Here is a 13946-nt window from a genome sequence, read left to right on the forward strand (position 1 = left end):
ACCCCAAAGTTAGGTAAATTATTTAAGGGTGATTCTATTCATAGCCCCAATTTTACTCTTGGTAGCCACCTATTTAAATTAATATTTAAAAATAATTAAAATTTTACTAATTTATCCTCTCCTCCATAGCCCCAAATAATTAGAATTATACTCCCTCTACGCAAGCAAGTAGCACAACAATGGCAGCATTCAAAGGAGAGAAGAAGCTCGCCGAGACGAAATCCGCCGCCGAGAAATCTCCGGCGGAGAAGAAGCCCAGGGCCGGGAAGAAGCTATCGAAGGAGGCCGGCGAGGGGCGCCGTGCCTGGTGCGCACAGGGCCTCCGCCTAGCACTGGAAATGCGGTTGCTGGACGCCGGATCTGTCGAGCATTGAAGCTCCACACGTTGGCGTCGAGGGCGGCGGTTCCTCCGGCGATTGCTGTCTGCTCAACGACCATTCATCGTGTGGAAGAACGGTGTGAAGGCGGATGGCGGAGCTCCCGGTAGGAGACGCGATCTAACGGGGAGATGGGCAGTGTTTTTCATTGCGCCTCCTTCTTGTTTCGCGTCGACTGGCGGCGATTTCCCCAGGGCGGAGGCGGTGTGAGTCGGTGGAGCCGAAGGAGAGGCGACGGGAGTGCGGAAGGTGAGGAGGCTCGGTGGCAGACGCGATTTCAGAACGCGATCTGAGTTCTCCGGCGTTTCCGTGCGGCGTTAGCTCTCGTGCTGGGGCGGTGGCTGTCAGCGTCGCGGTGGGCAGAGGTCGACGTCGGCGGGATTGCAGGCGGCGTGCCTGGGCAGAGGTCGAGGTCATCTTCCTTCACTCTCAAAAAGATGTTTTCTTCGTCAATTTGGGGCTATGAAGTAAAGGCTAAATTAGTAAAATTGTAATTATTTTAAATTATTATTGTAAATTAGAGGTTATAAAGAGTAAAATTGGGGCTACAAATAGAATTACCCATTATTTAATCACTCCTCAAATCATATTCATCTTATTAATCATATCTATCTCATCCACCAAACTAAACGTTTCTTTGTTTATTAAACACTTATCATTATGCTTTTCTTAATATGCTAATTACGAAAGAAATATGGACCACGCATCGCGTGGGTATAATACTAGTATGTAAAGAAAAGAGAGGTCAAACAGCAAGTATAAAACTCTTCAAAACACGACAAAACACAGTAGCAAATGAATGATCATAAAACTCTATCCCATGGGACCCTCCGTCTCTAAAATCCTCCCTCACCGACACACCTTTCTCTCTCAACAATCTCGCCACCTCCTTTTGCCGATCAATCAGCGGGTCACCTTCGTAGCCGGTCACCAAGATCCTCCACCGCTCATTTATCACCTCATCCAATTTCAATTCCATGCTAGGGTTTGAGAATTCGTGATCGCGATTAGCCCCAACCGGCAGCGCCAGCTCCCAAATCACATCCGTCATCAGCAACGGGATCACCTTATTCTCGGCCAGCCGGATCTCCGACGCCGTCCGCTCCTCCCCGCCGAAGAACGGCTGGTGCAGAATCAGCCCTCGGATCCTCGCCGGCGCCAGCTCGTCGACGCGCCGCGACGCCTGCATCCCCACGCGGAGCGCGATGTTTCCGCCCGCGCTGTTGCCCATGATGTAGCAGTTTGAGAGGTCGGCGTGCTCGCTGAGCCACTCGTCGCCGGATTTGAGCCAGAGCAGCGCCTCCGTGCAGTCGTCGTAGGCGGCGGGGAGGCGGTGCTCCGGCGCGTTGCGGTAGTCGACCGACACCATGACCGCGGGGAGGTGGAGGGCGATCTCGGAGCAGAAGCTCTGGAAGAAGGTCGAGGCGGCGCTGGCGACGACGAAGCCTCCGCCGTGGAAGAAGAGTAGGAGGGGCAGTTTGGGGGAGGAGGATTTGCGGCGGGGGAGGTAGATTCGGGCCCAGGTGTTGTTGTGTGGGTTGATGGGGACGTCCTTGGTGAGGAGGGGAGTTGAGCTGGGTGGATCGGAGCAGGCGGCGGTGGTGGGATTGAATTCGGCGGTGCGTGTGAAGGAACCGTCGGAGTTTTTGGTGAGGCCGAGGTTGGCGTAGGGGTCGGAAATGGATTGGGTTTGTGTGGAATCCGATGAAGACATTGTGAGGAATATGATTTTCAAGACAAGCAGAGAAGATGAGATGAAATGAAATGGATTATTGATATATTTTCAGTTAGTGTCACTTTGGGCTTCGGAAGGAACCAAGTAATTGCATTCGTAAATTGGACTAGGCAACCAAGTAATTCATACATACAATACAACGCGTCAAGTTTCCAGATGACACTTTGCGTTGTAATTTATTAGGGCAAATAGCGTCAAAATTTATCAATTTTGGATGAATTTTTATTTTTTTATTACTTTCAAATGTTAGTAATACATAAATTTTTAATTGAGTTTGATTTTTTCTATGATGAAGTCTTTCGGCCATACTTTTGTTGATTTGTAAGTAACGTGGCCATACTTTTGTTGATTTGTAAGTAACGTGGCTTGCGAATGCTAACTTGAAAACGACGTTGTTTGATAAAATAGATAAAACAACGTCATTTTAGTCACTGATTTAATTAATAACCCTAATTTTCTCCTAATTTTTAGATTTGCTTCTTATTTTACTCTCATTCACGTGCAAACACTGAGTCACTGTCTTATCCCTTTCTTGTGGAGCCGTTGAAATTATTGTACAAAATACTTGTTTATTGAAGGTGAATCTTGCTTTTGTTGTCTAGAATGGAGGTGTAATTTATGGGAAAAATCATACTCAATTGAAAGTTTATGTATTTTATACTAAACAATACTCCCTCCTTCTTAATTCAATAAGTCATATTTTCTTATTCGGACGTTCAAATTCAATAGGCCACTTCCTAAAATGAAAATTCAATACCTAACAAATATCTTCATATAATTTATTATTTACACCAAATGTTATTATACCTCACACATAATTATATTTCCTTTATTTCTCTCCTATTTTATTACTCCCTCTGTCCCATTAGTAGTGTCCCACTTTCCTTTTTGGGTTGTCTCATTAGTAGTGCCTCATTCTCTTTATGGCACTATTATCTCTCTATACCTAATATTTAAATAATTTCCAGCAATCCACTTTATCTACTTTCTACACACTGCTTAATCTCTATGCCCAAAAGAAATTGGACACTACTAATGGGACAGAGATAGTACAAATTATTCGTTTCTTAACATCTGTGTCCAAGGCTTGTGGCCTATTGAATCGGGATGGGGGGGAGTAATTTTCATTACTAACTTAGAGCATCAACTATAGAGAGAGCAAATGTGGACTCTTAAATGTGGTCCCCACTATTTAAGAGCCCACCCTCCACTATGGAAGAGTCAACCCCCAACTCTTAAATTTTGATTTCAATTTGTATTTAATTTTAATATTTTTTTTTATTAAAACTACATTGATTGAAAATAAAAATTGGATTATAATAAAAATAAAGTCCTAAATTACTTCAAATTTTAAAAATATAAAAAGACATAAAAATCCATGGGAGATCATTGCGTTTTTTGATTTCTTCCACCTTCTTCAAGTGAAACGCCAATTTGTCCGGATTCATAGTAGACGTGTCCTTGCCATGATATCCCGTCCGCGAGGCCGTGTTGGGTTTGGGAGAAAATTCCCATGACCTTCATCATGTTCTCCATGGCCTCGAGATCTCGAGTTTGCTCGTTGGACGACTCCGCCTTTTTCTTGCCTTTTCCTTTGTCTTTCTTAGCCGCCTTTTGGCCTTGGAGGCTTGTGGAGATACTTTACTCGCTAGAGGTAGTTGTATAGTGACCATTTGAGCCCTTGGAGCGTTTGGAGGAGTGGACAACCTCGCCAATCGTCGCGAAGCACAAGGCATGTGGATACTTGAATATAGCACAATGCTTGGAAGCGTACAATTTTTTAGCTTGAGTTGTGATTTGCTCGTCGCTCATGCCGGAGCCCCAATTCCCCCGGCACTTCTCGTAGATTAATTCCCTCAACTTCACCTCATTTTGCACGCGTTGAAAGTGCGACTTTATTTATTTCACGTTGGGTTGAATCGTGCCTTGGGGCCGTTGAGCGTTGTACTTGTTGACGATACCGCCCCAATAGTTGGCTCTTTTTTGCTCAGAGCCTTTGACGGAGTCGCATGTGGCCTCCGCATACAAACGACACACGAGTGTCGTCTCCGCTGGAGTGTAGCCACCTCTTAGCTTGGTGGTCGTCGGCATCGATGATATCTCCTCCACATTGGGCTCGGTCATCGCCTCAGATTGGACGTTCAAATTGATTCCCTCAAGACCTGTCGTTTGAAAGACATTTGAATCTTGAGTGAATGGTGAGAATGCTTGACCGGGTGAATTTGCATTGTCGGGAGAGAAATTTTGGGGGTGATTGCTCTAATATTTTTTCCAACTATCATCCATTTTTTTACCATAAAAAAATATATGAAAGATAGAAAGAAGATGAAGAAGAAGAGATATAATTGTGTTAGAAATTGAATAGGAGAGCTCTCCAATTTATAGAAGCAATATAGATATAAAGAAAATAAATAAATACAAAAGTGCCATTTGGAAACAGTTCTCTGCCAAAAAATGTTGCCTAATGCAAAATAGTTGTTTCTGATTTTTTTTTTAAATTAATGGCTTAAAAAATCTGATTGGGCCGTGGTATACATGGGCCCAATAGAATGGCCGTCTGCACCGGGTGCGGTGGGAAGGGGTGGGTGCACAGAGAGAGGGTGCGGCAATATGGGAAGAGGGAGGAGGGTGTGCACCGCCTTCCGCACCCCCCATAGTGGACGCCCTTAAAGCATGTATATTGGTTGAGTCAATACTTGACTCATTCATGCTTCGAGACCACTTATGAGTCAAGTACTATATTGAGTTGACTCATCATGTTAAGTCATATGAATTACTCTGTTCCATTACTTTTGGGCACGGAGATTGAGGAATATGTAATTAGTAGATAAAGTTAGTTAGAGCATCACCAACGCTGGGTGCGAAGGCCGGATCGAACCCGGCCTATCGCACCCAGCACCGTTGCTGCACCCGGGAGCGAAGGGAGGGGGCTATGGATCGCACTCGGCTGCTGTGGGAGCGAAGGAGGGGGCGTGTTTACACGCGCCCCTTTTCAAACCAAAAAAAAAAGGAAAATTGAAAAACAAAATTTAAAATCGGCAGTAGCCGTTTTTTCTATCCGTTTTTTTTTTTTCCGTTGGCTTTTTTTCCTTTTTTTTTTTTTAATTCTTATAGCACCTCTATATATATATCAACAAATACCTCATTTTCTTCTTCATCCTCAAACATTCATCATTCTTCTCATTTTCTTCTTCATCTTCTACTTATTATTTCAACAAATAGCAATGGAAGGCGATTGGAGCAACTATTGGCGTGAACACCCTCAAAATCCATCCCCCGGCGAATCAAATACTTCCAAGCAAGGATTCTCACCGTTCACGCAAGAATCGAATGCCTTTCAAGCGGCGGCCACCAATTTGAACCCCCGCTTTGCCGCCGTTGCCGACCCCGAGCCCGACGTAGAGGAGATTGCTTCTATGCCGGCGACCAAACGTAGCAACTATTATCCGCCAGAAATGGTGCTAATTTGCCGTTTGTATTGCGAGCACACCCATGACTCTGTGGTGGGTGTCGACCAAAAAGGGGCGAAGTTTTGAGGCTCTCTCTGCACCCAATACAACGCTGAAAAGCCCCGAGGATCTATTTCACGCGACGTCACGCAAATCAAATCTCACTTTCAACGGGTGGCGAAGGATTCGAAGAGGTTTGAGGCCATGCACAAAAAATGTCACGATCAATGGAAATCAGGCATGAGTGATGGTCAAATCCTGGAGCAAGCAGAGGCAATGTGGCTAGCCGAGTACCGTGTTCCGTTCCGGTATCCGCATGCATGGAAGATCTTGCGCGAGTCCAAGAAATTTGCAAGTCTCGGCGAGGATGTTCACTCCGATGTCCATTCGGACAAACGATCAAAGGGCTCCGACGGTCTTTCCACAACGACTTCTAGCGACGCGAGTATCTCCACCCGGCCCCAAGGGCAAAAGGCGGCCAAGAGAGACAAACGGAAAGGCAAGAAAAAGGCCGAAGAGACGTCGGAGGATAACCAAAAAGCTCTCGGGTACATGGCGAATATGGTGACTGCAATGGAAACGTTCTCCCAAGTTCAACGTGACCTCGCCGATAGCATGTTGATGAGCCGGGACACCTCTCAAATGAATCCCGACGAATTGGCGTTTCACATGTGCAAGGTGGCGTAGATCAAGCAACGAAACAACATCCCCTAGATTTTTAGGATTTTTTATTTTATGTTTGTTTTAATTTAAGTAATTTAGGATTTTAATTTCTTGTATTGCAACTTTATTTCAATCAATGTAGGATTTGAATTTTAATTCAATGAAATTTTAATTTATCAATTATTGTAAATTTAAAATGGAAACTAGAATAAAACTAATTCAAAAATAAAATAAAATCTATTGCACCCAAGTGAGTGCAATACCATTGTTGGAGTGGGTGCAAGCGTTGGTGATGCTCTTAGTGGAGAGAGATAAATAAATTGAGATTTGTAAAAGTAGGCAGAGAGAGAGTTAATTAGCCTCTTAATTATTTGCCAAAAAAAGAATGAGACATTTGTAATTGGACATTCCATTATAAAAACTGAGACATTTGTAATGAGACATAAAGAGTGATTTTGAATTCTTAACTTTTAGTTTGGAGATAACTCTTTGGGGTACTTGATTCTTGAAAACTTATTGGACCATTTTTTGCGCCTTTACAATAATTTCTGCTATTCTCTCTGGCTCTCCATCAGACAAAGAAGAAGAAGAAATGTAAAAGTGACTTAAGACTGTTGACTCATTGCGTTTTTTTATTTCTTCCACCTTCTTCAAGTGAAACGCCAATTCATTTCTTAAATTTGAAGTAATTTAGGACTTTATTTTTATTGTAATCTAATTTTTATTTTCAATCAATGTAGTTTTAATAAAAAAATATATATTAAAATTAAATACAAATTGAAATCAAAATTTAATCAAAATCAAAGCAGAGACTGATGCTGAAGTAAAGTATCAGTTGAAACCTCAGACTTATTCTCTGTCTCAAACTGATTCTCAATTTAAGGATGTTTTATGTTTTATTCGTTTCAAAAGAAGCCACGTGGAAAGTAAGCAGCTGACTCCAAGTACAACTGTATTTAATACGAAGATCTGCATAATCGTCTTTCGAAGCGCGGAGTTTCCCTTTCTGTGCTGCTTTATAATGGAGCACCCTCACCTACGAAAGAAAGGACGCTACTTCTTTTAGTTTAGGGAGGACTAAGACTGAGGACCTAAGCTCAAATTTGAATCTAAGTCACAACGGTAGAAAATTGAAGATAGAACTCCTCCAACGGATCTTTCTCAGGATGCTGCCTATAAATAGAGCTCAAAGATTAACCTCATTCTTTACCGATTCAACACACAAGCTAAAACTCTGTCGAACTCAAGACTCAACAATTTCATTGCAATCAGTTTGAATCGAAGAAGAGAATACCCACTGTTGTAACTATCAGTTTAACTGATAACATACATTCTCTTAGTTTTCTTAGGCATATACTTTCAAAATCATTAGCCTAGAAACTGATTACTGAGAGCCTGTTCTCAGTAATCCTAGTTGGAATTCGAACCCCTTTTTCAAGAGTGAGAAAAGAGAGTTTGAGAGAGTGTTTGAGACAGTTGTCTGAACACTAGGTTGTTTAGCACCCGTAAGCAAAGCGTGTGGTTTACTTAGCACCAGTAAGCTAAGGAAGAGAAGTCCAACCCTGTGTGTTGGCACTGAAAATAGTTTTTCAGTTGAAGGTTTGTTGTACACCTGTAAGCACGGGCCTAGTCAATTGTCAGTATGATCAACTGACCGTGAAAGTAGGAATCAATATTCCGAACTAAATAAAAATCATGTGTTCTTTACTGCTTTCAGTTTTTCAGTTCTTATCTGTGCGCTAATTCTGACATATATTGAATATTGATAATCTAAAGGACAAACCTTAAAAACTGATACTCTATTTCACTAAAGGCTATTTCAAAATCGCTTCCGCCTAAGTGTTGTTAGTATAACTGACAAGTCTGAAGACAGTCAGTAAGATTTTTAACACTACTCTGATCTCAAAATTGAAAAGACTAAACCCTTATTTGAACTTCAGTTTGTCGACTAGTTCTTCACACGGAAGTTAACTAACTTACTCATTATCAGTCTCAGCCTTGAACCTTTTCTTAAACTGATCATTCATTTACTGTTCACATCAATTCAATTTCAGTTTTCTTGCAAAAATAGCTTACTGGTGTATTCCTTCTCCCCATACACCAGTTCAGTAGCCTACCGAAACCCAACAAGTCCAGTTTAAAAATTCAAGCATTGTAAATCTGATTAGGCTTACCCCCGTAAAACATGCTTATAGCGTGACAGCTTCATTCTTTCGATATAACAATACAAGAAACATGTTCTATGAGATATTTCAATAAGATTTCCAATGTTGGAAACTTTTACACATGCCATAATAATTAAACTATTTACAAAGTTAATACTACTATATTAAAAATGGATAATTGCACGTAAGTACACCAATTTTGGTGAGAATTCATTTTCAACACGAACTTAGAAAAATTCAACAAAATACACGAACTTTAGTTGTCGTTGAAATTTTACTCCGTTATATCCTAAAATGTTCAAAATTGCCCCCTATTTAAAATAAAGTACATAAAAGCCCACTTTCAAATTTATGTGTACAAAAAAGTCCACTTTCGAATTTGTGTGTAAAATTTCAATAAATTATCTTTGTGAACATGTTTTCTTATAATTATAAATCTCACACTCTCGTCAAAAATGGTATCAAAGCGAATTTTTATTAAGGATTTATAAAATATTTAATATATTAAGTAATTAACCCTATGTGGGAGAAGACTCCAAAGAAATTATGAATCCGAATAACTGTCCGAGATGGACACGTGCTTGGATTCACCTTATTGCCCCTTGGAACTCGGCAATTTCTACAATACTTATGATAATTTCACGAATTTTTCTCCGTTTTCTTCTCGACAAACATGTCATTTGAGGCATCGTTCGCACCATCTGAGATCGTCTCGTAGACTATCTCTCTTACCATCTATCTCTTAGAGAATAATCTTGTACTCATTGCATCTCAAATAGTTGTCCGAATCCATAATTTCTTTAGAATCTCCTCCCACATAAAGTTAATTACTTAATATATTAAATATTTTATAAATCCTCAATAAAAACCCGTTCTGATACTGTTTTTGACGAGAGCGTGAGATTTTTACTTATAAGAAAACATGTTCACCACAGTAATTTATTAAAATTTTACACACAAATTCAAAAGTGGACTTTTTCGTACACATAAATTTGAAAAGTGGGCTTTTGTGCAATTTGTTTTTAAAGAGAAGGCAGTTTTGAACATTCTAGGGTTTAACGGAGTCAAATTTAAACGACAGCTAAAGTTCTTGTATTTTATTAGATTTTTCTAAATTCATGTTAAAAATGAATTCTCACCAAAGTTGATGTATTATGTACAATTATCCCTTTCGTAAATTTAAAATAAAAATAAAAATAAAAATAAAAAAGCACTCTCATTCAATCAGGTTAGTCAAAAGATAGCCAACACCTAACACGTACACGATGCTTACAAGTTCTCATCAATGACTATAAATTAGGAACCCAAATCATTCATGACTGCTCAACCTCTCGAGACAACACACAAATTGTAAGAATTCAAACAGATAAAAATTGAAAAGGTTTCTTTACTTACAATTCTTTTGAGTGGTACAGATGCAAAATATAGATTGCAACAACAATGTAATAGTTCATACAAGAAAAAGTAGCTAGCATGAAAAAGCTATACGCACGGACGCAGAAACAAGAGGATAAAAAAAAGGATAGAATGATTTGATCTGCAAATTATTATTTGAAGATTGAGGTACAGATCTTACATTTGGGTGTTGCTTCTGGGCTATGTTAAGAGAAACCACTAAAGCTAATCTCCATGCCTCTTCCACCTATTCCGGCGATCAAACATTGGAATCCACTTTCTTCTAGCTCTGCAATTACTTTGTCAACCACCGTTCCTGCTAATACTAGGTCATGTAGTCATGGAAATCACTTTTTTCACATTGAAGATGTTGAACAAAATAGGACAAAGGTCTTGATTGTATAGCATATAAAGTTTGTCAACTAAGCAAATGATCAAGCAAAGAAAAAAAAAATAGCACAAACAAGAAGGATACGAGTAGGTAGCAGTGTGAGAACGCAGCCTCCTCCACCAGCTCCTGTTAGTTTAGTGGCTAGCTTGTATTTTAACGTAGTTTTGATCACAGTCTCGATAGAACCGTGGCTGACTCCCATGCACTGGAGTAATCCCTGATTCATCTCCATCAGCTCCCCTAGTTTTTCCTCTTTCTCAGTTATAGCAAGATCATCAGAAACTGGTGACTGGATGATGGCAGCCACCTCATTGCTGATAGAATCAACAGCTTTAAATACAGAGGTCATGGCACCACCATGCCTCGCTGCCCTTTCTGACACACCAGCTACCAATGCTCTTGTATTTCTTCCAACTTTCGTGTTAGTAACGAGCATCTTCAAAGGCATATTCGTCTTGATACGTGTGAGTTCGCCAGACCTAAATTTTATCATGTTTCCTGTAACAGATTTTGTCAGCTGAAATATTCTAAGAAAAATTTCCCCACTATTTTCTCATGCTTAGCAAATGCGACAAGTTATTTACCATAGTTCAAAACCATTATGATGTTCTTGACAATATTTGGTTTGTAAAATTCACCTTGTTTGGATGTTTACCTAGTATGGAAGCATATCTTATATGCAATCAGATACTACGAGGGTTTGCTTTATTGTCTTTTTTTAAACATGTGACAAATATATTCCTTCGATTCATGCATGCCAGTTTCAATTCTTTTGAAGTTCAACTACTTAAAATACTATCACAGTACCCCATTTTTAAATACCACATCTAGTGGTTTGGCCATTTATTATAAATAATTATCACAATAATATTTCAAACAATTTGACTGAATACATAGCCACTCATCATACACTGTACCTAAGACAGCAGTCAATCAATTGCTTCTTAAATACCAAGTTCTTGATGATAGATCATATAGTGGAAAGAGTTACAAAGGTTGAGGATATGAAAGGAGAATGTTTACGTACCGAAGGTGCTTACTGTATTGTCTATCCCAGATGGTCTCCCATGGATCATCTTTTCACCTTCAAATGCCCATTTGTTTACCAGATCTAGTTCACTGTCCCCAAATGTTTGCCAACCTTGATGGCTAAAATCAAGTTTCAAAGAATCAGATAGTGCAAGGAGGGCAGCAGACAGTGCAACACAAAGAGCAGCAGACGAACCCAAGCCAGAGCCTAATGGTAGCTCAGAATTGACAACAACTTTAGCTGGCTTATTACTGATAAAGAAAAAAAAATTGCAACTAATTAGATGCAGCAAATTCAGGCTCAATAAGAATCAGAAACATTTATAGAGCTCATTTGCACACCCATGAATTGATGTATACAGCCAAAGGAAAGCTGAAATTCCTGAAGCAAGTCCAATCTTAGCATCTGCTAAATTTAGCTCTTCAACTAATGCATCAATTGCTTTTGCGGTCTCTAATGAACATGATGAAGGTGAGGAAGCAGACTTGCCGCCCAGTTCAGGCAGAACTTCCTTAAGCTTTCCAACTGGCCAAGAAAATTCCAAGTCCACATCCTTGAGCTGGAGTTTTAGTGCATCGTCGTTATCTGTTACTCGAAGAAGTACTTGAAAAGTGAGAGATAGGAAACATAGAAATCAGCATGTTATTATATAATACAAGATGACATCATCAAGGAAGAAAAATAGATCAGCTGCTAATATACTATGTCGAGAGCTTTGGATTCCATGAGTGATATATAACACTAGTAACCTTTCCGCTATATCGATCGTTTACTCTCTCCATGAATCAATATCTTCATAAGGAACAAACTGAACTCAAATCCTTCATATATACTACCGTTTATCCACAGTTAATCAACTTACTAATTAAACCAGGAATTAGAACTTTGAAATTGATCATGAATAGCAACTACACGATGAACTAATTTCCCCAATTAAGGCCGCGTAATCCCCCAACAAACACAATACGTTAGTTGAGCGAACTAATCAATCCAAAGCAGAGGAAAATCAATCCGAAAACGAACATTTCTCATCAATCATAAACATTGCAACAAGAGAAAGGGGGTTGACAAGTGAAGTACCCTCGGGAGTGGGGAAGCGGAGAGATACATAAGTGTAGAGATCGATGGCGGCGGCGACGGCGGTGGATCCGTGAACGACGGCGTGCTCGCCGGCGAGTATGATTTTCCCAGGCGCTCTGGCTCTGACCTCCATACTATTCCGTCTCTTTCAGGATCAAATCAGCTCAGCTAGGGCTTTATTGAGCAGCAATGTGTAATGTGTTTCTGTGTGTGTGTGTGAGTGTGTGAATGGCGGGCTGCCAATGGCGGAGAATTCCAAAAGCGTAGGGTGTCAACTTTGAATGAGACCCCATTTTCGTTGGTGGGGGTTTACTCGCGCGTGGTCACACGCTCTATTGTGTGTTTTTCTTTTAATTAAAAATAAATAAATAAATAAATAAAAAATAATGTAGCATGTTGTAGGATAAAAATCAATTTGTGCTGCAAATTAGATTTTTAAATATTTTGAATTCATTAGGAGCAGGAGTTTTAAAAATCATAGAGTTTGTGATTATTCGAGGAGTCGAGATCCATCAAATAATGTTTATATCTGAATCGAAATTCCTCAAATTTAATAGGTCACATTTCTTTTGTCTCATTTTAATAAATATTTGTATGCACCATTTTTTAAAATGAAAAATCAATACATAATAAATTTTTATATATAATTTATTATTTACACCATATGTCATTATGAGCAATATATAATTATTTTTATTTTTATTTAGAAGAGAATATATCTATTTATCTCTATTATTTTTTCGACAAATATACTCAAATTTTTAAAAAAAAATCTCCTATTTTAATTATTATAAATTATTTATTTCTAAACATCGGTGCACGGCTGTTATGGCCTGTTAAATTAGTACAGACGACGGAGTATATTTAAAAAATTATTGGTGTTTGATAGAGCATTTTCCATAAATGCATTTTTACTGCCACATTTCTTTTATATTTGAACTGATATTGTACCCGTGCAATGCACGGTATAGATAGCCATAATATATTACAAAACATTGATCAAATTTTAGCATTGCACACTACCAAAAAAAATTAATATTCCATTCATCTCTGTAACATCTTTCTAAAGGAATGCGACACACGTTTTAATAAAAGTTAATTAGTTGTATATTTTGTTGAATAGAGAAGAGGTCCCACAAATTCGAAAAAATGATACAGAAAAAATGATGATAGTGACTAATGAGCCAATTAAAATGAAAAAAGGTGTATCTATTAGTGCCTATGTGTGTAAATATGTTAAAATTGTAAGGGTAATAGTAGAATTATTTCAAAAAATAAATTATGAAGATGTTTCGAGGACGTGCAAAAAAGAAAATAAAGAAAGATGTTTTAGGGATAGAAGAAGTATTATTTTAATTTATTCTAATTTTGTATTTTACCACTAAATTAGGGTTTCATGGTTCACAATTTTCAAAATTTTAATGAATAAATTTTATGTCATGGTTTATTTATTTATTTAAAATTTGAGATTTTGTAACGTTAATATGTTATAATTTTGTAACGTAAATTTTGTACATATGATTATGCTACGCAAGTGAACTCAATTATAATGTGAGAGTAAATTGACATTGGTCATCAAATCATAATTAATTAATAGTGTAGTAATTTACAAACCAAATTTTCTTGTAGTGCGTAAAACAAATTTGATAAAAGTTTTGTAA

General features: G+C 38.8%; 2 protein-coding genes across 2 annotated transcripts; both read right to left on the reverse strand.

Moving 5' to 3' along the window:
- Positions 1-1107: 1107 nt before the first annotated feature.
- Positions 1108-2405, reverse strand: LOC130996944 (carboxylesterase 1-like). Its single transcript, XM_057922230.1, has one exon. The coding sequence runs from the start codon at positions 2089-2091 to the stop codon at positions 1123-1125; it is 969 nt and encodes a 322-aa protein (XP_057778213.1). The 5' UTR covers positions 2092-2405; the 3' UTR covers positions 1108-1122.
- Positions 2406-9737: 7332 nt separating this feature from the next.
- Positions 9738-12599, reverse strand: LOC130996938 (mevalonate kinase-like). Its single transcript, XM_057922224.1, has 5 exons — positions 12286-12599; positions 11547-11790; positions 11203-11456; positions 10260-10673; positions 9738-10109 (listed from the first exon to the last, which is right to left on the reverse strand). Exons 1-5 carry the CDS (start codon positions 12416-12418, stop codon positions 9991-9993), a joined length of 1164 nt encoding a protein of 387 aa, XP_057778207.1. The 5' UTR covers positions 12419-12599; the 3' UTR covers positions 9738-9990.
- Between the last annotated feature and the right edge of the window lie 1347 nt (positions 12600-13946).

This window comes from Salvia miltiorrhiza, chromosome 8 (genome assembly GCF_028751815.1).
Source record: "Salvia miltiorrhiza cultivar Shanhuang (shh) chromosome 8, IMPLAD_Smil_shh, whole genome shotgun sequence".
NCBI lineage: Eukaryota > Viridiplantae > Streptophyta > Magnoliopsida > Lamiales > Lamiaceae > Salvia > Salvia miltiorrhiza.